The sequence below is a fragment of the Chanodichthys erythropterus genome, chromosome 7 (assembly GCF_024489055.1).
Source record: "Chanodichthys erythropterus isolate Z2021 chromosome 7, ASM2448905v1, whole genome shotgun sequence".
Lineage (NCBI taxonomy): Eukaryota > Metazoa > Chordata > Actinopteri > Cypriniformes > Xenocyprididae > Chanodichthys > Chanodichthys erythropterus.
The window spans coordinates 40,662,788-40,686,950 of record NC_090227.1 but is presented as its reverse complement, the minus strand read 5'-3'; the positions used below and the strand labels follow the sequence as shown (position 1 = coordinate 40,686,950).

General features: G+C 37.0%; 1 protein-coding gene across 4 annotated transcripts in view; it reads right to left on the bottom strand.

Moving 5' to 3' along the window:
* b3gat1a (beta-1,3-glucuronyltransferase 1 (glucuronosyltransferase P) a) overlaps window positions 1-24,163 on the bottom strand; it is a 101,351-nt gene that overhangs the window by 3,970 nt on the left and 73,218 nt on the right. For 2 of the 4 annotated variants that reach the window (XM_067389434.1, XM_067389435.1), the window contains 4 exons: window positions 20,118-20,260; window positions 13,460-13,531; window positions 12,860-13,368; window positions 4,145-4,441 (listed from right to left, as the gene is read on the bottom strand). In XM_067389434.1, the coding sequence (XP_067245535.1) occupies window positions 4,145-4,441; window positions 12,860-13,368; window positions 13,460-13,531; window positions 20,118-20,229 (990 nt within the window). In that variant the 5' untranslated portion in view covers window positions 20,230-20,260. The remainder of the gene's footprint in view (window positions 1-4,144; window positions 4,442-12,859; window positions 13,369-13,459; window positions 13,532-20,117; window positions 20,261-24,163) is intronic. The other 2 variants (XM_067389436.1, XM_067389437.1) reach the window with 2 other exon arrangements.

Below are 24,163 nucleotides of genomic sequence, written 5' to 3'. Positions count from 1 at the left end.
GCATTTATGCTGCTAACTTACAGCTGCATAAAGAAATATCAAATGTTGGGAAAAATGTAATGATACTTTTAATTAAACCACTACATGAACTAAACCACCAGTAGGTGGCAGCAAGTGACTGTCTTAATGAATGAGTCATTAATTCAGCCAATTTGTTCAAATGGCTGATTCATTCAGAAATGAAGCAAGAGACTGGGAAAATTCCAAATGGCAATTTTGCACCCTTGTAGAGCACATTAGGAAGAGGATGCCATTTGTAGGGGCAAGCAAAATTCAATATCTGAATGCCTTCAAAGGCCCTTCCACAAGTCTGTTAGCTAAGGGTACATGTGATGGTCACTTCAAGAAAGTAATTTTATCGTTTATGGTCATGCGACCCTGGGTGGTGCAATTCATTTTAAAGGTAGATGGCGGGAGAGTTTGACTTAATGTATAAATAGAAATAATAACAAAGTCCTGTTGTAAGAACAGCTAATGGGGTGATGGATGACACACTGTTTTCATCGTAATATTCCAGGTAAAGATAATGAGGAAATTACGTTGTATGTTATTGTTCCTTCAACAAGTCTTCCAAACGGAGTGAGTTAGGGCATAGACATGCTCACTTCCAGATTTAATTCACCCAATGTCTTTATGAATGGGTCATTGAATCATTGACTCACCTGATTCATTAAAGGTGCCATCGAACGTTTTTTTACAAGATGTAATATAAGTCTAAGGTGTCCCCTGAATGTGTCTGTGAAGTTGCAGCTCAAAATACCCCATAGATTTGTTTTAATTATTATTTTTTAACTGCCTATTTTGAGGCATAATTAGAAATGCGGCGATTCATGCTGCGGACCCTTTAAATCGCGCGCTCTCCGTCCCCTCCCGAGCTCTCGACTCTATCATTGCATAAACAAAGTTCACACAGCTAATATAACCCTCAAAATGGATCTTTACAAAGTGTTCGTCATGCAGTATGTCTAATCGTGTAAGTATGGTATTTATTTGGATGTTTACATTTGATTCTGAATGAGTTTGATGGTGTTCCGTGGCTAACAGGGCTAATGCTACACTGTTGTAGAGATTTATAAAGAATGAAGTTGTGTTTATGAATTATACAGACTGCAAGTGTTTAATAATGAAAATAGCGACGGCTCTTGTCTCCGTGAATACAGTAAGAAATGATGGTAACTTTAACCTCATTTAACAGTACATTAGCAACATGCTAACATTCAGAAAGACAATTTACAAATATCACAAAAAATATCATGATATCATGGATCATGTCAGTTATTATTGCTCCATCTGCCATTTTTTGCTGTTGTCCTTGCTTGCTTACCTAGTCTGATGATTCAGCTGTGCACAGATCCAGACATTAATACTGGCTGCCCTTGTGTAATGCCTTGATCATGGGCTGGCATATGCAAATATTGGGGGTGTACACCCGACGTTACGTAACAGTCAGTGTTATGTTGAGATTCGCCTGTATTTCGGAGGTGTTTTAAACAAATGAGATTTATATAAGAAGGAGGAAACAATGGAGTTTGAGATTCACTGTATGTCATTTCCATGTACTGAACTCTTGTTATTCAACTATGCCAAGATAAATTCAATTTTCAATTCGCTGGCACCTTTAAAAACACTGAATCATTCATTGTGTTGCTCGGAGATGGCAACTGCTCTGCTGTAGCTTTGTTTACAACTATTTTCGTTGGCAAAATGGAGAAATTCAATATTGTGCCTAAAATATAAGTCACTTAATATTAAATCGACCACAGCATTAGTTCAGTCAAGCCAGGCATAGTGCTGTGACCAGCTGATGCGGTCAGCTGTCAAATCGCTCCAATCACTACCATTCTCCTATTAGACACGGCACATATATACCATTACTGGCATTACTGCTCGGTAAGTATGCTCAAACTGCTCGCAACCCTCCCTCCCCATTATAAGCATGAGCATATTACTGTGCACCTTCTGGTTGTCATCTTCTTTTGAGAGACACTCATCCTCATAACAAAGCTACAGTATAGACGTCCCACTGCCACATCTACACGATTACCACTGTTTGCTTTTAAAGACATTGCTAAGTGTTTTAATTGTATATGTATTTCCAAGCTGATGGTTCCGGGGGGTTAATGTTAAAGCTCTTGTATGTTTAATTAATTTTAGAGCAAGTACCCCCATAAGGAACCATACCGCCAAAGAGTTTAAATAAACTCAAGTAACTTGCCAAAGTGGTCCTGTCTGAAGTATATGTTAATTGAACCATTGTATAAAATCAGTGTGACATTTGCAATTGTGATGGAAAGCACTACTCTTGGTCATGTGATGTTGCTTAACTATATCATGTTATAAATGTACATGTTATAAAAATGTATAGTAATATGTTTCAATAAGTTTCTTTGTGTGTGCTGTTGCACCTATTTGTTTTGATTTCTCCATGATAGTCTCTCTTATACACAGGCTTTGTGAGATTCAACTCAATCGTCGCAATCAGTCGCCGTTTACACTGAATATAATTAAATCAGAATCATTCATTAAATCAGGCTGAAGTTTCTGTGCTTAGTTACTTATTTTGTGTTATTGATGTTTTAAACTGGCTACTTGTCTGGTCAGGCAAGTTAAATTCATTTTCATTTGCAGCTTCAAAAAATAAAGTTGCTCCAGAGAAACATTAATGTCAAACACTGAATGTGCATTGTATTTTACTCTACCTATTTATGCCATCAAGATGAAGCAATCGGAACAAAAAATAATCATCTGCCTCATTAAACTTCAGGGAAATTGTTGTTAATGTCCAAAGGAAGAAACATAGTCTGACTCATCTTTTCTTTTCCATCTCCCTTGTTGATGTCTTTCAGAAACCAGCGTCATCCTGCTCATTGCCCCTCATAAATAATTTATAATTATGTGGAGATGGGTCTGGGGGGCCCCACTTCCACTTAGGCTGCTGGCAGAGGTTAACAGTCCCAGTTGCAATAATGTGTGTCTGCGGAGTTGCTCTAGTTGAATGAAGTTTAAGGAATAATCCCAAAACTAGATGAGATGGTATGTAGGTGTATTTGTTCAACTGTTCTTTTCTGTGGGGTAAATGGACAACAAGTCCAGGAACTGGTTCTGGTTTGTCTGCCTCTAAATGGTTAAATCCTAGTCTTAAGTATGACATCCCTGAGCTCAGTAACATCAGTTAATGCATCAATTAGTCAGTCACTGCACAAATCACCAATTAAAACACTAATTAGCGACTTTTTTCTTCTTCCAATATGTACACAACTCTCATGCACACTTCACGCTTTTGTGTCACACATTTACATTTATAAGACTTTTTTTTTTCCAAAGTGACAAATCATGAATACTACAACAGAAGTGATTCATCCTGGTGAGTCAGTAACATGAGAAGCACCGAAACAAATTGTTCCAGAATTGCTGAGAAAATACAAGCTAGTACAGAGAGAGTGAGACACTGTGAGAGTATTTTTTAACAGTTGTCCCTGGGTGTTTTTTGGAAGAGAGAGACTTGGCTCCAAGTATAAAATGAGTAGTTCAACTAAACATAAAAGCTTATTATTTAATAAGCTCTATTACGTTCCAAATGAAACCACTGGGTCTCATTCACTAATAATTGTGTGGATTATTTAGTACTTGTAAGCATGGGAGAATTTATCTTGAGAAATGTCAGCAAAATTAGTTGAAATACCTTTTATACAGACCCAGATTACAGACCTCTCATTAGCCAGCTGTACATATACGTGTATCTGCATTGTTATACAAAGAAACCTTGCAGCTCAAGCTGTAACACAGCATACTCTTTCACTGTATATGATGAAATATATTTAAGATGAAATATCCAATTTCATTCATAAGGCCAACCAGAGTAAGTGATTTTTGCATAAATGTGATTTCATTTGTTCCAACATTTTTTTTTATAAAATCAGAATACATTTTAGTATGAAAGTTATTGGTGAAACATGATTTGTTTGTGAAAAGTTTAGTATGCAGATTTCATGCACACATTTGTGCATACGCTTGTAGTGCATGAGACTCATCGGATGAAAAAAACAATAAGTTTCCACTTGTGTTTTACTGGAAAAACTGCAAATAGGTTTGGAACAGCGACATGAGAATGAGTAAATAATGGCATTGTAAAATGTCTCCTCACCTTAGTGCAGTTGGCCGCTTTGGGTTCCAGGTCATTGAGAGTGACCAGCTCTCTGAGCAGGCTGCTCTCCTGGTAGCCTCCCTTCACCCCTCGTAACTTGAAGTAGGCCTGAGGCTTAAACAGAATGAGCCGCAGGTTGATGGCAAACCCTGCCATGTCGATGGCAAAGGGCCGGTGAGGGTCGAATACTGTTTTCCAGCCATATACTTTTCCTGCTGCATTAACCTTTGGAGACTCGTACCGTAAACCTCCAACAAACGCTACAGGCCACACCGACACTTTACGAGTTGATCGCATCTGCAGAAAAGAGAGAGATTATTTATTTTTCTTTTTTAGTTTCTATTATTTAGGCTACAAAAACCTTATATATATATATATATATATATATATATATATATATATATATATATATATATATATATATATATATATATATATATATATATATATATATATATATATATATATATATATATATATATATATATATATATATATATATATATATATAATGTATGTACAGTCAAACCAAAAATTAATCAGACATTTTTGATATATTTTTACTAGTGGGTGCAGGTCACTATAGTTAATTTATGTAAGAGAGGATAGCAAAATAAAGTAAACTGTGACATATTATACCTAAAAATTCTTCATACAGTGGACTACCAGTAAAATTTGGAACCAAAAATTCTTCAGACACTTTGACCTGACCATGTTTTGCTGTAGTGTTATCTGACATAATTAAGATTCATATTTTCTGACACAGTTTAACTCTGAGATCTTGTCATATTTTGTTACCATTTGTTTTAAACTATAGTGAATAAACTGTATTAATGAATGAAATGTTCAAGGTGTCTGAATAAATTTTTAGGTTTGACTATATATATATATATATATATATATATATATATATATATATATATATATATATATATATATATATATATATATATATATATATATATATATATATATATATTCAACACTTAATATAAAACTCAACTTTTTTTTTCCATGAAAAGCTAAATTATAATATTATGATAGGGTCAGGAATTCTCATTGGCTACATATGCTACTGTTCAAATGTTTGGATTCAATAAGATTTAACATTTTTATTCAGCATGGATGCATATATTTGAACAAAAGTGACAGTAAAGTCATTTATAATGTTACAAAAGAATTCCATTTTTTAAAAAATGCTGTTCTTTCTTTTCTTCAAAGAATGAAAATCGAAAATGCAGCTTCAGCCATCACATGAAAATACATTTGAAACTATATTAAAATAGAAAATAGTTATATTAAATGATTTAAAAAAAATGCAAAAATTTGGCGAGCATAAGAATTCATAAAAAAATCTGTTTATTGTTTTGGATGGAAATAAAAACAAAATGGCCTTGTACCCTGGGGGACTTTCAGCCCTGTTGTACAAACATGCAACAAAGCTTTCATCATGTCCATGGCAGTTCACCTGCTGTTTATAGTGTGATTTCTCTAAGTGGCAGCATAGGCTCAGGCCTGATTAGACACATCAGGACTGCAGATCATGTTTTGGACAGTGCAGAGATTCACATACAAACAAATAGATCTTAACAGCAGGATTCATCCTGAGCAGGTCACGGGAGGTAAACAGAGATCGGTGAATGACAGAGAATAAGTAAGAAAGAGAAAGAGGGACAGATCCTCCTTTAATCTTCCCGCTTCAAACGATCCCTACACTTCTACATCCAAATGCTTTGTGTGCCGCCCAGCGCATCATAAAAGGAAACTGCCTAATGAATAGTGAAGGCTAGAGCGGGCCAGTGAAGCAGTTGTCTTTATACCCATAATGCATCTTCCACTGTATCCAAGGGGAGCTTTTACAAAGACCTATAAATGGACTATAGATTGAAAGGAACACTGTGCATCTTTCTAATTTACGAAAACCACTTGCTCACTACTGTATGTGTCTGAAAAAATAAAAAAATAAATTAAGACTCAGCTAAATGTAAAGCATGGTTTTGCTGACTGAACTGTTATAGGCTGTCCACATTGATCCAAATCCAGCTCATGTAATTAACTGTGACCCTTCCCCACCATATAAGGCATTAAGTGAACAGTCCTGGCCAAAATGTCACCCTCAATCTGATTACTTCCTGAACTACTAATATTATATTGTGCCACGGCCATTTTTCATTAAAGAAAGAGAGTGACGTTTTTTGTACCTGTTGGTGGAAACAAAAACAACTGGAATCGGAAACTGTTGAAAAGGATGCATGCTCGTTGCAGATTCGGGCATTAATCTTTTCTAAACTAGCTGTCATTGGGGAGGGCTGAGGCTGCCCTAGTTTCACATAATGAACGGCTGTTTTCTGCTTTTTGCCTCATTTAAAGCGTTTCACGCTGAATTCTGAACTGAGGAAATGAAGAGAACCAATAGATGGTGATGTGAAGTGGACTTATACCATGAGACAAGGTAGATTACTTTTAATAAAACGCAAATTCGTCCCCCGCACTTTTTGCATGACCTGTCATTTTATTCTTAACTAAAATGAGGCGATCTAAACATTATGGAGCGCTCACTCTTGTGTAAAAAATGTTTCATTCATACTGGAAGCTGGAGGGCGCTCTCTCGCTGAAATGTGAAGACAAACACACGATTGCGACAATATATGGGCTGCGTCCGAAAACCGAGGTAGCTGTCTTGCTGCCTCGCTGTCTTATAAGAGAATGACTTGTACGGCAGCGTTTGTACATGAAGGTACCTCACGAAACGGATTTCGGACAGACTTCTGAGGCAGCATAACAGTTTAATGATCTACAGCAATATAGCGCAAGCTTTGGTGAGAACTAAACAAATAATTAATTATTACAGTAGTAATTTCTCAATAGAAATGATATCAAAATTGAAATATGTTGGTCAAAATTGTACATTTATACACAAACTGAGCAGCAAATGCAACTTTCGGACGCCATCTTTATTTTTCTAGCTCAACTGTCACAAAATGGAAAGCACAGGATTGTGGGATATCAAAGGCAGTGAAGGACACATCTATGCTTCCTTCAAAAAACGATCAGATGAAGGTATCTCAGGAAACAGGAAGTGAGGCTAACATTGGATTCGGACGTGCCTTGATGCCTTCCTACCTTGAGATGTGTCCTCAGAAGGCAGCATTTTACAGTTTTTGGACGCAGCCATGGTTTATATGCGTTTTTCAAGCTATCTCAAAGTATTTAATGACAAGAATAAAGTATATGAATTAGTGGTGGGCCGTTATCGGCGTTAACATGCTGTGTTAACGTGAGACTCTTATCGGGCGATAAAAGAAATATCGCCGTTAATCTATCCTCAAAGTTGGGTTGGGAGCTGGGTCTATACTACGCAAGCTATGATGACTTTCACCTTGATATTTTAGCGCGGATGTATACCTAGCCGAATTGACCCTTCGCAAAGCCCCGCCCCCCTTAGTTACTGTTGCTTTGTCCAACAAGAGTCACACAGAGTGAAAAATACATTGCGGAGCAAAGAGGACACTGACAACACGTCGACAGACAAGACAGAGCAGGTTACTTATGATATCTAACAAAGTCCCAGCTTTAAAACTGTAGTTTTTTAAGAATTTCAAACAATAAAAACCGTTTTGTTGCTCTTTAATGTGTCGTGACAGATTGCTGTAGCGCCTCAGCTCAAGAGGCTCGTAAACCGATCATCTCTTCCTATGAGTCCATTTATAGCATCAAATAAACATGAGAATTAATGTTGTTTCAAACGCGGAAAGATGTCAAGAATGTACTTTTAGTCATTATTTGGGTAGCACACATATTCTGAATGTCTTCGGCAGAATTCAAATGAGCCATTTTAATCTAGATTAATTCCAAGATTACAGTGAGATTAATCTAGATTAAAAAAATTAATCTATGCCCACCACTAATATGAATAATGAAATGCTAATTGACAACCTTTTTAAAGGGTTAGTTCACCCAAAAATGACTCACCCTCATGTCGTTCCACACCCATAAGACCTTCGTTCATCTTTGGAACACAAATTAAGATATTTTTGATTAAATCCAATGGCTCAGTGAGGCCTGCATTCACAGCAATGACATTTCCTCTGTCAAGATCCATAAAGGTACTAAAAACATATTTAAAACAGTTCATGCGAGTTCAGTGGTTCTACCTTAATATTATAAAGCGACGAGAATATCTTTTGTGCACCAAAAAAACGAAATAACTTTTCAACAATATATAGTGATGTGCCGATTTCAAAACACTGCTTCTGAGCTTTACGAATCGAATCAGTGAATCGGATCTCCTATCAAATGGCTAAACTGCTGAAATCACGTGACTTTGGTGCTCTGATTCACTGATTCGATTTGTAAAGCTCTGAAGCAGTGTTTTGAAATCGGCCCATCACTATATTGTTGAAAAGTCGTTATTTAGTTTTTTTGGTGCACAAAAAGCATTCTCGTTGCGTTATAATATTAACATAGAACCACTGAACTCGTATGAACTGTTTTAAATGTTTTTAGTACATTAATGGATCTTGACAGAGGAAATGTCATTGCTGTGAATGCAGGCCTCACTGAGCCATCGGATTTAATCAAAAATATCTTAATTTGTGTTCCGAAGATCAATGAAGGTCTTATGGGTGTGAAACAGCATGAGGGTGAGTAATTAATGACATTAATTTCATTTTTGGGTGAACTAACCCTTTAATGTTTTTGAAATAAGTCTCTTATGCGCACCAAGGCTGCATTTATTTAATAAAAAAAATACAGTAAAAACAGTAATATTGTGAAATATTATTACAAATTAAAATAGCTGTTTTCTATGTGAATATACTTTAAAATGTAATTATTCCTGTGATGCAAAGCTGAATTTTCAGCATCATTACTCCAGTCTTCAGCGTCACATGATCCTTTAGAAATCATTCTAATATGCTGCTTTGCTTGTGGAAACCATGATACATTTTTTTCTGGATTCTTTGATGAATAGTTGTTTAGTGTTTCCAACATTTAGGATTGTAATCAGCCAATCACAAAGATGTAGAGGCACTGTCTCCTATATACTTTTTTTGCAGTTACCCCACACTATGCTTTTTATAATATATGTTTCGTTTTATTTTTGTACAGTAGATTTTCTTATCATCCACCTTTTTTGGAGAAGGCCTGACCTAGACGTACATACAGATGACTCATTATTCAGAATAGGACATGTTGAAATGATTCTGTCAAGTCAAAGTAGTCACAGAGGAGAGGGGAAAGTGGCTTGTGTCCCTTGAGCTCAGAGCACTTACAGCAGAGTCAATAGTGGAAAAGAAACCCAGGAGATTGGGGGTAAAAATACACAGCATCTGTAAATAAACCCTTTCGTTCAGAGTGCTTGCCTAAGCATTTTTAATAAGAGCTTAATAATTAATACACACTGGCAGGCATGGTTGTTTTAAACAAGGCCAAATGCATATTTCATGAACTGTTACTATATCTTCATTTTAAAAGGTAAAAGGTATTACTGGCTCTTCTGTGTGATGTTTTCTCATTTTAGGTCATTGATTTTAGGCCACACACAACTGTCTATGGCTCTTTTATGTTAGATAGGAACAGCCCAGAGTGGGGTTGAAACTAGTTTATCTTCAGAATATTGCTATTTAAATACATTATATTTAAATTGCAAACTCAGATACATTTTCTAAGATTTAATATTTAGAGCAAGGATTTTCAACAGAGTCCACAGACCATAGGGGATCTGTGACAGTACTGCAGGGAGTCTGCCAATTATTGTTTGATCTCAAACTAATTTGTTTAAAAATTAAAATGTGCATTAAACAAAGATAGAATATTAATTTAACTTGAATGAAAGCTGGATGTAATCAGCTAGATTTTCATAGTCTCTCGCACATTAAAATTTATAATAAAATTAGAATGTAAGTATGTGGCTCTATAGATCAACATTGATTCATGTTCATAACAAATCATGTTATATATTAATATGATACTATATGCATATTATTAAAGGCCAGACCTGATTTAAAAGGCAACTAAGTTGCAAAATCTGCATTCTATTGCAAAGTACCATGCTATTGAAAGTATGTTAAGTGTGTATTAATCTTTTAAAATGTACAACCCACATATATCAACAGAAATGGCAGCTTTTGTTCAACCCTAATTATAGTCTTGTGTCTTTTGTCGCCAGTGTTTCAGAAGTATGTGCCTGATCATTTTTCACCACCCACTATCAATGATTTTTCTTTTCAGAGCAGCGTCTCAAAAGTCAAAAGATGTTTTCATGTGATGAAGGCCATCCAGAAGCATAAGGAAGTCCTGACCGGTATTTTCCTTCCTGTAGCATTACAAGACCCAAATAATATTTACCCAAAAGTGAAAATTCTGTCATCATTTACATAATTTACTTTCTTCATGTTTCCAAACCTTTCCAAACATGTTCTTTCTTCTGTGGAACATAAAAGAAGATATTTTGAAGAATGTTTTAGCTGTTTTTGTCCATATGATGAAAGTCAGATGACTGCTTTATTTGATTAAATATCTGTTTAGTATTACAAAGTAAGTGTGTCACTTCAAAAGACTTGGAATACCAGTGGAGTCATATGGATTATTTTCACTCCCTTGTGTCCTTTTTGGAGCCTAAAGAGTCATACTGACATTCATCATATGAAACATTCTTTATTATATCTTAAAATAAAAAATGAGTAAATGGTGACAGAATTTTAATTTTGGGGTGAATTATTTTTTAAATTAAAGTTCCCCCTCTTATGCTTTTTCCATGCAGTGTATAATAAATCCATTTGTGAATGTAAAAGGTCTGTAAAGTTTGAAAGATCAAAGTTCAAGACAAATTAAGTTATTGTCTCTTAAAAGAAAGAATCAATTTTGAACTGCCGAAACAAGTCGTCTGAAATTCCAGTCTCACTTTTTATTACATACCTACATAGCATGTAACAAATTTGCATAACGCCAACTTATGGCATCATTGGCAGCTTGCAAACAACGTCTACTTTGACCTTCACACTGTAGCTGCAGCTGAGTCTGGAGGAGTTTGGTTTGTGTGGTCAACATGTCGAGAACACGCTGTTTTCAGTGCTGCAAAAGCAAATCCACTCTGCACGCAATTCCAAAGGAAGAGGACTCTCGTTGGAATTGATACGGAAAAAGTGACGGCGTCGTTACTGTTCATATCACTGTGTATCAAGCACTGAGGAAACCCCTGGAGCTGAAATTCAGATATGGGAATAGGCGTTTCGTTTACGTCACATGTTGTAAGCGGTAGACCAATCACAACAGATTGGGCCATCTTACCAATCAGAGCAGCCCAGGTGAAAAAAGTACATATCTATAATGTACTTAAAGTGCTCTGTTTTCGCGCACTAATTTTGTACTTAATATACTAAAAATTCTTCTTTAATACATCTAAGTGTACTCAACTGTGCTATTCTGAGACACCATGAAATACTAAAATGTGCTTTTAATATACTATCTCTGTATTTAAAAAATATATTTAGCTACCACTTGTAGTACACTATGGGTTCAAATGTACCCAGTAGTATCTAAATACATTTTTTAAATACAGAGATGATATATTAAAAGCACATTTTAGTTCATATTTCATGGTGTCTCAAAATAGCACAGTTGAGTACACTTAGATGTTGTTAAGATGATCTTAAGAAGTACTAAAGAAGAATTTTTAGTATATTAAGTACAAAATTAGTGCGCGAAAACAGAGCACTTTAAGTACATTATAGATATGTAATTTTTTTTCACCTGGGAGAATTTTTCACATTCACAGGGAGATGCGTTTAGGTGCATACGCAAAAAATTTTGTATGGGATAGGCATTTCGTCCAGATGAATTGTTTTCAGAAGGTGAATGATATTGTTTGAAACCGGGTCCCAGAGTGGATAAATCTGAAAATGCCGCCCTTGCATTTTCTTGTGTACAGCCTATCCGTATATTTTGTGAAACAATGTCATCATCCCACGTGTCGACCCTAGTCAGACACTGCTAACAGCACAAAACAGCAACAACAACAACAATAGCAGACCCTAGATGCTTGTGTTCATGCTGCAGAAGCTACTGAGCCAAAATAAAGCGTTATTTTTAAGATTTACTAAAGCTTGTATACAGCGTGCAAGGTTTATGCGCATGCTCCAAGTCTTATTCTCTGTTTTAAGTGTATCTCTGTGGCTGAATTACAGTGCCACATACTGGTCTGGCATCTATGCTACATCGTTTTGATCTGGTTTCAGCGGTTTTGTGTGTACACTGATATTTCTTGAGACAAGGAAAAAAAAAGATCGGATAGGGAGAGATCTGGCTTTGTGTGTTCGGGGCCTTAGAGAGACTGTATCTTCGAACAAACCGTTTTCAGACTCTTTGTGAGGTGATTTGCAATCAATGTTTTTTGACCTTGTATGCATGTAAACCTCCTGTAGGAGACCTTCAGAACAAAATGAGGACCCTTTAAAATAGCATAATAGGAATATGATGATGAATATTTTGCTTTCTTTGAGGATAATTTGCAGTAGGAGAGTGATGGGAATATAATGCGCCAAGTCAAATGATTATGCACTTGAAGCACTCAAACAAAGCTATTATTTAATCAATGTAGTAAGTCTACGTTCTCCATTGATGCAGTCACTTACCAACACCCATTAATTGATGTTACAATACACAATTTATGTATCCTTTCAGATGGGGAAAACTGCAACACCCATCTTAACTCACCTCCTCAAACAGCTCTAAACTGTACGTATTATCGTCATCTGCAAAGTAGACGATTCCCGCCTGGCTGCTGTTGGAGTTGAAAGTCTCCCGTAGCCATCTCAGAGCCAGGTTCCTCTGCATAGTGCCACGTGGAATCCTGGGATCTCTTGTGTCCCCTCGCAGCTTGTAGTTCCGTGGGGTCTCCACATTGAGGTGTGTGTAGTTCAGCCCTGTTTCCCTCAGAAGCCTCGTGACCAGAGGGGTTCTCCTCTGAGAGTCCTCCACCAGGATCCAGTGCAGGTTGGGCACATGGAGGAAGGTGTTGGCCAATCGTGTTAGCTCTGCCTTCTGCACCGGGCGGCTGTATGTCGGGGTAATGACGTGAATGGTGGGCAATACATCGGACCAGGGCGGAGGTCTTGTGTACACATATTCTGTACGGACCACCTCCACTATGTCCTTGTCTTGTGAGCAGTATTCCTTTGAGTCCGTGGCTGGGCCAGTCTCATGCCTAGTCTCCGTCCCGTCATCTGCCAGACAGAGAAAGAGAATTAAGACATTAGCACACTCCAGGGCTGCTCTCTTTATGTCTGACGCATGCCTCAAACCTTAGAGAAGTACCTGCTAGCCGTTGTCGGTGGATGGTTAGTCGCTCTGGTATGATTAAGATCTCTTTTACTAGATGGCGACAGACTGGAGAGGGTGAGAGCAGGAACCATAATACAGGAGATCATAATACCGTTACGCTATAGTGGTAGATGGCACTGATTCAAACCCATAAAGTAGAGGTTCTGCATGATCTGCTCTTGAATTCTTAAAGGATTAGTTCACTTCAGAATTCAAATTTCCTGATAATTTATTCACCCCCATGTCATCCAAGATGTTTGTCTTTCTTTCTTTAGTCGAAAAGAAATCAAGGTTTTTGTGGATTTTTCTCCATATAGTGGACTTCAGCGGATAACAACAGGTTGAAGGTCCAAATGTCAGTTTCAGTGCAGCTTCGAAGAGCTCTACACGATCCCAGATGAGGAATAAGAGTCTTATCTAGCGAAATGATTGGTCATTTTCTAAAAAGACATAAAAAATATATAAGTTAACCACAAATGCTCGTCTTGCACTGCTCTGCGATGCACCACGCATTACATATTCACGTTGGAAAGGTCACCCGTGACGTAGACGGAAGTACAGACTGTGGAAGAAATTTTGAGTTTCTTTGTAATTTCCATTTGATTTTACTTATATTATTATGGTTAAATGATTTTGTTTTTCTCAGAAGTGCTTAAGTATGCACTCTTTGAGTGACAGGTGGGAAAACACTGAAGTGGTAAACATGTTCCTAATATGGTTCCTAATATCCTCAGATGACCAACACCTATGAAGAGATGGCGCCAACTCCTGTGAGGACTTCAGAAGACGCAATCATCTGGACATGTGCACATTGCCCAATTTCTATATCCTAATTATTGTTAATGTAATTCATTTTTCCAGGAGCTCATTGCTTCTACCTTCAGTTGAACTGCTAACAGTGATTAATTATTACATTATTTGCTAACTGCATTCTTAAATTGTGATGTTGACATGCATTCTCTGTAAAGCTGCTTTGAAATGATATGTATTGTGAAAAGCACTATACAAATAAATGTGAATTGAATTGAATTGAATGGCAAAAGGACGAAGGCTTCAGCCTTGAAGGTTAGAGATATAAAAGTGAGGGGAAGCTTTCTTTGTCTTACACTCTGCAGCTACTTGTGTTTCTGTATTACTCTCTGACCTTTCTTGCAAGAAATAAAACCTTTGCTTGAAAGACAATTGGACGTGTTTGTCTCTTATGCAGTAAGAGTTGTTTTTATTTTATCACAACAATTTGGTGTCAAAAGAGTGGGATTCTTTGGATCTGCCTTTTGGACACGAGAGCAGGAGGTGGCTGATCACCCTAAAAACAAGTTTCAGCCCTACCCCGATTGAGGGATGAGGGGGCGACCGCCAGGGTCCAGAGGGAAATCAGTAATTGAACCCAGGAATCAGTAAACGAACCCAGGTGGTATCAAGACTCTCAGGTAAGAGATAAATCAAAATTTTATGGGGAATTAAAATTTTGTGATTAAGTGTGATTAAGAGTAAAATTTGGTAAAAATTGGAAAACGGGACAGCCCATAAAGATGGGTCCGGCTGACTCGGTGGTTGTGATTAAGACATTTCTGGACAGATTGATATCACGTGGGTGGATACAACGCATTTAATATATTTCTGGGTAGAAATTGAAACTGTGGGTGGGCAAACACAGATTGATCAATATTATCTGGGGAGAAATTGCAATCACATAAGGGTATGGTCAAGAAAAGTAGAAAGTGAGATGGTGCAATTAAGTGCACAATAAAGAACTTTCCGGGTAAAAAAGTGAGGCGGTTAGTGCCGTCAAGAACTTCCGAGTAGAAAGTGAGAGGTGCAGTTAAGGTGCACAGTCAAGAACTTTCTGAGTGTAAAAGTGAGACTGTACAGTAGAGCCAGTGCTCAACCTTGCCTAGCCAGACTTAGGGGGAAAGTCAGATCTGTTGGAGACATCCGACAGATTATTTAGGCGTGCACCGAACGGGGAAATCCACAAGAGTCAGGGACAGCCAATATGGGGAAGTCCCAGAGCAAGCTTGCAAAATATTATACACCAGTGTTTTGTGAAATGAGAAGATTGTATGGCCAAAAATGCATGCAAGATGTAGGAAAATTAGTCAAATATTATGATTTTCTGAGAGAAGGAACATTGAGTGTCATAAGACTTAAGGCCGTAAGGGAATGAATTGAAGAGGAGAACTGTGATGTGGGGATTTTGTGTGAAAGCGGTGTGTGTGTGAAATGTAAGCAGACAGAAGGGAAAGAAGGTCGATGCAGAAAGAATTGGCATGTAGGGAAGGATGAGTGAATGTAACTTACAAAAAGTTTTGTTTTTCATCCATTAAATGGATGACATTAGATGTCTAGAGAACTACAATTTATATAATAATGGTTGAAGGAGAAAGCAGCTATAAGGCTGTCTGTGCAACCTAGTTGTTGATATGGGTAAACTACCAATGTGGTTCTGCAAAACAGTAAAGACCATACTGATAATATGTTTTGAATCTGCAGACTAACTATTTAATAGAGGAATAAGGGATAAGTAGCTATAATTAAGAGAAATAAAGCAGCAAAAATTAATGTTATGAAAATAAAAATTCTGAAAGAATGGAAAAATATTTGAACAGTCTCAAGTATGTTTTTTTTTTTTTATGTGATGAGCATATCGCTATCTTAGTGTAATGATTTAGGACCTTTAATTTCTAAATGTTTGTTTTTTGATGGTGAAGGGGGTTTAAATGGCAAAGATGAGACTGCCAGTTGTAACAGAGACTCGACCTGATTGGACATTTGTAATTTCTAAATTCTCTGATGTGTGAGCAAAGTCTTAAGCTGGGCCAGAGTCAAAAGACAGTAGATAAAGTCTGATGTTAGAAGTTATATAAAGGCAGTGTACTAGTCCTGAATTCCTCAAGAGTCTCTCTCATTCAAAGTCAGCTAAAAGTTGCTATCTGAGCTTGTGTCATAAGAGATAACAAGCTATTTATAGTGAAGCACAGTGTCTCAGTTGAAAATCATGGACACAGAGATGTTAAAAGAAATTATTGCCATGAAGAGGGACATTTGTCAAAGGAAAACTCAATGAGTATAAGAGGTCTTTAAAATAGTAATACAGACCTTGAATGATAGAAGTGACTATTTTGATGAATTTCTCCTATGACCAGTAACTTTTTGTCTGATCTTTGTCACCACCATGTGCAGGGCCGATGGCTACAGTTATATATGTAGCAGAACACTACACTGAATGGACAGTTGTGAGAACTAAATTCACTGAATATAGTCTCAGCACTGATATGTTGCTGCTCAGAGAATGTCTAATCACTTAAGTGATTAAATACTGCTGTCATTAACCTGTCTCCATGTTTTAACACTATTAGGCAGTCCAATGGTTCTGGTGGCTCTTGAATGCAACTTCCCTAAGCTCCAGAAAACACCTGATTCTGTTGAAGAAAACTGTCAAAGATTTCATGATGGGAAAGAGCCAGTGTGCATGAGGTGATTTCTCAATGACGGATAAGATCCTCTTTGGCCAGACAGGGGACAACCTAAGGCAGGGGGTTACCGCCGCCACTGGGCATCTACCCTGATGGGAGGTGTTTTATGTGAGATGGGTATGAGAGTGGAGCAGATGTCTGTAAGGCCAGCAGCATCATGAGGGGGGGATGACCTGTGAGAAGTTACAGGAGTCTGCCCCAAAAATGTTCCTCTATACCACTCACCAGAAACTGCATTGCTAGGATGGCTTGTTTTTCATTGTGACGAGTGTCCACAACTTGATGAAACTATGCCAGGGGACACCCTGAGGAAAAGGATTATTGATAAAGAGCTGATGGGAATGAGCTATCAAGTGCCGACTGAGACCATGATTGTCCGTAATTTCTGGGGAGAACATTGCAAAATTTATTAACATGATGTTGGTTGCTCTATTGGCAAGAACTGTATAGAAGTTTAGGATTCAGCATTATGATGTATCCCTGAGTTCATGAGGCTGTGTTGATTTTGAACTAAGATGTGTCTATCATAGTTTTACTCCTGCAGGTCATTAGATATGGCATAGGATAATTCCAAGGTATGGTGGTGGTTAAAGATGTAGACTGTGTCAAATCGGTAAAAAAAAGAGGTAAAACATCTATGTTGGACGATTTTGAAGTTGGTGGAGAAAGTGAGATGGAGTTTTCCGCCCTACTGCGGTCCTTCCGCCTACGTCACGCGTGACCTTTCCAACGTGATTACATAATGCGCATCACAGCAGTGCAAGATAAGCATTTGTGGTTAAAAGTATATAAATTTGTATTTTTTTTTTTTTTAGAAAATTATGGTTTCACTAGATAAGACTCTTATTCCTCGTCTGGGATAATGTAGAGCCCTTTGAAGCTGCGCTGAAACTGACATTTGGACCTTCAGCCCGTTGGTAACTGTCCATTATATGGAGAAAAATCCTGGAATGTTTTCCTCACAAACCTTAATTTCTTTTCGACTGAAGAAAGAAAGACATCATGGATGACATGGGGGTGAGTAAATTATAAATTTTAATTCTGAAGTGAACTAATCCTTTAACAGGATAGTTCAGACAAAAGTGAAAATTCCCTGTCGTTCCAAACCCAGATGACTTTCTTTCTTTCATGAAGCGGAAAAGGAGAACTTTTGGAGAATCATTTGGCATTATTATAAAAAGCTTAGGCAGCTGACTTGTTGCCTCACTGCCTTACAGGCAATGACTCTGTAGGCAGCTTTTGCTCACGAAGAAGGTACCTCACGAAACTGATTTTGAAAAGGCAGCTTACAGTTTAATGATCTACAGCAAAAGAGAGTGAGCTTTGGTGATAACTAAACTAAAATGTATTTTTTAATTTATTTTATTTATTTAATTTAATTACTACAGTTGTAATTTCTCTCTAGAAATGACATCAGAAGTTGGTCAAAATGTACATTTACACACAAACTGACCAGAAACCGCAACTTTCAGATACATCTTTCTTTTTCTAGCTCAACTGTCACCGAATGGAATGCACAGGATTGTGGGATATCAAAGGCAGCGAAACAAACATCTATGCATCCTTTTAATTGATCAGATGAAGGTATCTCAGGAGACAGGTGAAGTGAAGCTAACATCGGATTTGGATGTGCCTTGATGCCTTCCTACCCTAGAATGCATCCTCCAAAGGCAGCATTTTTAAGTTTTCAGATGCAGCCCATATCTGCCATGATATCACTGTCATGTGACCAGTTGCATCGCTTCACTGCCATTCACAAATCCTCTACCATGGTCTCATGGGATAGCAAAGTGTCCATTAGATGTGCACTTCAGAATGCGGTAGTAGGTCATCCGGGTACTTTTTGCCTACTGTTTAATGAATACAATGAATTTGGATATATGTACATGTACTGTTTTTTGCCTACTATATAGTATTGAAATAGGCATATTTGGACGCAGGGTTTGAATTGCTGTCTTTGTGTCAGTCTAACAGCAGAGGTAAATTCAAAGCTTTTTAGCACATAGCGGTATGTACATTCTTCAGAATTTCTAATTTTTTGTTCCTGGAAAGAATGAATTTTCAGTTTTGGCTGAACTATTCTGTTAGACCTGATTTAAATGAGCATGCTGGAATGATATTTCTAAAATAATTACAGTGTTACCAGATATCTTCCAGAATATTTTCACAAAATGATGCTGTGGGCAGTTCCGACCCAATCCTGCTGATAGCTCATTAAGGGCAGAAATGATGGTGGCACCTCACATATCAGATCTTTATCACTGTTCAATTAGTGCCCTGCTCTCACTTCAGACATTTTAGCACCAGTAGATTAGCGCACTCCATTAACGGTCCAGATGTTCACTGTCTCCTAGGCATCATACAAACCCACGTTAATTGCTTCATGATAAGTTCTATGAATACACATCTGTAAATCTCCATAAGCTTATGCTATTGACATGCATATATAGATGTATAGATCTTCAAATGCTCATATCTCCCTGTTGGTTGAACTAAGGGTGGTCAGTGACTAGTTTGTTGTGAAGCCATTAGATTGGCCTAAATGCCCCATAAATAACAGGCCATTTGTACAGCTCGTGTATGTGAATCATCCACTTACATAAGTGTTTTAATGTGGGTGCTAAAATAAACTGTAGATGTGCAAACTGGTCATTTGGACTTAAAGCCACCAGAAATGCTCCTCAGAGAGTGGTTTTATAGGAGAAATCTTCTGCAGTTGAATAAATGAGAAGCTGCTGGGTAATTTCATTGGAGTCACTAGACTTCACTGGAAGTGAGGCTCATGAACTCTATCTCAGCTGATGCTTTAGAAAGTGGTTTTATCTACATGCATGGTGATTTTTTTTTTAATTAGGTCACAAGAAATAGCACACTAAGCTCAAAGACAAAGTACACTCGTTCAGCTTATGCTTTTGTGGTTGGTTAGAGAGAAAACATTTGTATTGAAGTAACAGGAAAATAACTTTAGTAGCACTTCCTTTTTAATGAAATAATGATAATAATGATATGCAAATTTCTTTTCTAACATGACCATATTCAAATGAGCACAAATGAATCGACTCACTGAGATCATCAGAGAGTGTATTAGGCTTTGTGCAGAAATTTGTCACATTTTGGTTTATAACAAAATTGGCACTACAACACCACATATCATTGTATGTAAGAGAGTCTGGTACCCTTTCGGATGGCAAGCAGGGGAGCAATTGCACTTTGGTGCCACACAGTGATGAGGAGGGTCCATGGTAACACAATTAACACGATGGCAAGAATATCTCTTCTCTTCGGCATCTCCAGGGTTGGTTCTATGCCTGGTCATTACCTGAGAGAGGGAAATAAAGAGAGTCAGACACTGAGAGAGAGAGTAAGTATGCAAAGGGCAGGATATATGTGAATCTCAAGTGTCAGGAAATTAATGTACAATCTGATCAAAATGGCTATCATCACTCCATGTGGTCAGATAAATTAATAATACACTGTCTAAGATCCCTGAAAACATTCTTTTTTTCTCAAAATATAACTTTGCCAAACATGGCAGAAGCATCATAGATACTAATTCAAAGCCTTAACATAAAAACAAATTGTGGGTGTAAAGATTGTGTATGATCTCTCTAGGCAGTATAATTTATACACATGACAGAATTATAATTTTTTGCTGATGATTTGCAGTTATATGCATCAGTAGAACCAAATGACAGTATTGTAATGCATTCACTACACTGTTTTGACAAGTACAGATAAATTGCAAGTAGCACAAACACTTACAAAATTAGATTACAAGATCCAGGAGGAAAACCACATTGTACCTAGCTAATTTAAACTGTATAGGATTGATTTTAAGCGTCTCAGAGCACTGAATGACTTAATACCTTCATGCATTTCTGACTGTCTGTCAAAGCGTATTACATTTATTTATTTTTATTTTTTTCCATTTTTGAAATAAGCAAATAAATAACCATGACCCAGAGATCAGGAAAACCTGCTGTTAGCCGTTATGTCTGGAAGATTTGGACCATTTTAAACCTTTTCTTTCTTTCTTTATTTTTTTATACATGAATATAATATACTTATTGAGAACAGACATATCAAAACACAATGGCTGGCAGACATTTTCTTGTTCAAAAGAGAGAATTCAAGGAATACAGATTTTATTTTTTAGGCTATATGACAAAAAATATTTGAGTGACAGCAACACGTTTTACTTTGAGTTTATGAATCATTTTCTAAGGTGAATTTACTGAAATGAAAGCCAGGTAAGCAGGTTCATTAAATTCATTCACATTATGCACACATTCACTCTTACGCATAACCTGATATTGCTGAGTTCAAGATGTTCCTGGGTCAACATTTTTGTTATGTTTATGCCAAATATATTACAAACGATATTAACGATTATTACTGTAACGTACGAATTACAGCATATTAATAACGTAAATTATATCATTTTAATTCAAAACGACAAAAACTTAATTTAACATTTCTATCGTAAAACAGTTGTCAGATATATATTTAGCTAAGTTTCCTATAGCTTACCTTGACCGTTACGACAGAAGCATCGATTCCCGCTCTTATTGGTTTAAGTGAAGAGTAAGCCCGCCTTCTCTGATTTGATTGGCCATCTCAATCATTTTGACATTGACGAGCGCTGTTTTTAAACCGCCTACAGTATAAACTGCAGCATTAAGAAAATTAAATTAGGCCATATTAATTTGACCATATCTGATTATTACTCTGCTCCACATATGCCCCACTTCGCTGCTAATCACAGAAGGACTAACGTTAAACAGAAATAGCTGTCATCGTCTTTTCATCGACTGAATAACGCTAACGAAGTTTTGATGGATGACGACTCCAGTCAAGGTAAAGACGATTAACTTACATTTCGCGCAACAGTTGTACACTAAACAAGTATAAGTCCTTTATTATTGATAGGCAAAGATATGGTGCGATGATCAAGTCGATAGTTCGTAAATACAAGTTGAACGCAAGCTGAACCAAAAATGTCATAAATATGAGCTCGGGATTTTCCCGAGTTCACGAGTTGGGGCGCGTGTCAGTGAGAAACGTGGCGGAATACTTCACTACTTAAAGGTGTTCAACATCTTCAGTTTTTTTTTATTTACAACAAAATAAACTAATTGCCTTCACAAAATATGACAGCATTGTAACATAACTATATAGGATACCACGATAAAGTTGACATAAATAAGTTAAAAACATAAAAAGCAACACACTTTATTTACATTCTTTGTTCTTCGTGCATTTTAGACCTAGAGTTTAAAAACCTTGCTGTATTTAGTTAAAAGAATATACACCGCCATCTTGCTCCGACAAAAGTGACTTGAACGCCCTGAAGTCGTAAACACGACTTCCCAACTCGTAAATACGAACTTCCCAGGAGGACGTACTTCAACCAAAACTGTGATTGCTAAAAGAGCCGGTTAAATCCCTTTATCCCAGACTAAAATTGGGTAATTGGTATTTTGATTTGAAGGAATTAATTGATTAAAGGATTAAAAGCAATTTAAGGAAATAAAAAGGCCATATTATATGTGAAGTAATCAATTTAAAGGAGTAGTTCTTAAGGAGTAGTAATTAAAATTTCCTGATAATTTACTCACCCCCATGACATCCAAGATGTTCATGTCTTTCTTCACTTGAAAAGAAATGAAGGTTTTTGATGAAAACATTCCAGGATTTTTCTCCATATAGTGGACTTCAATGGCCTCCAAATGGTTGAAGGTCAAAATTACAGTTTCAGTGCAGCTTCAAAGCATTGTACACGATCCAAGACGAGAAATAAGGGTCTTATCTAGAGAAACCATTGCTCATTTTCTAAAAAAAAAAAATTAAATTATATATATTGTAACCATAAATGCTCATCTTAAGCTAGCTCTCTTCTTCTTCTCTATATTAGAATTCCAGTATCACTGCCCTCCACAGGTCAATGTTTGAACTAATTGTTATATACTTGCACTAGCATATTGTATATGACAATTCATTTCAAACTTTGAGTAAATTATCAGGAAATTTTAATTTGATGTGGAAAAGTGAGCAAACGTACACACTTTTCCTTGTGGCAGAGAATCTAAACAATTCTTGCCATTCTCCATTCTCAAGTAAAAGATTTGGACGTTGACTAGTGCTCTGTTATAGGTTAATGACATTAATTAGGTGGCGTTTACAAAGCGGAGATCAAGCTGTGCACAATTTTAAGATCATTTGTGATTTATACATTTCATGTTTTCTGTGCATACATTCGTTCTCTGAATCATGCATTTGAGAAATGACTGTAAGATAAAATGTTGGACGTTTTCTACACAACATTTTATAAAAGAGGCCTCATACACGTCTCATTTACAATAAACTTCACTTGACCAGCCCAGATGGTCGTCCCTCTAGTGCATAAACTTATGTCATTTACATCACAAGCATGATGTCAGTTATTAAGTAACATGTTTCCAACGTGCCAGTTCAGGTATACTAAATGAGTAATAAAATGAGCAACTGAAGGAGAAAAAACTTGCTTTACCAGTGTGCAAATATTCACATCTGATGTTAAAAGAAATATCCATGTTTCCATTTAAAATCTTCATCTAGCCGAACATTTGCATTTAGTGTGAAAGGGCCTGAAGGTGGATCCTAACCCCCTTTTTTGTCTGAGAAACCCTTGAATTAAAGGCTTTTTGCTTAGTATGGATGCACAAATGAAGCTGCAATTCTATACAGCACACTGCTGCTATTAACAGGTTGCTATTAATATTAGGTTGAACTAATCCTTTAAAAGAATGTACACCGCCATCTTGTTCCGACAAACGTGACTTGAACCACAGACTAGCCACCTGTTTCCGTGGGGCGCTACTGTAAAAGAGAATGTGGGTACAACTTCCGGTGAGGCGGCGGAAGTAGCATACCAATGGTATTTTGTGTTCTAATTAGCGAAGAGGCTAAGTGTTTTTTGGATCATTGTTTACTTTGTAAAGTTGCAAATCTTTATGAGAGATGTCGTTACGGTGTTCAGGGACAACATCTCAGTTTACTACATTATTAGTTAATAATATCACAATACAATAAACAGTTTTCGTGCCCTTAATTGCTCTTTACTTTACTGACCTTCCACAAAAGTGCTGCTGCATGACTAGAGCATCCTGACCCTGAAATACTTGAACAACCCGCTGTCTACTTCCCATCACTGATGCTAGCACCAAAGCCTTATGATGTTATT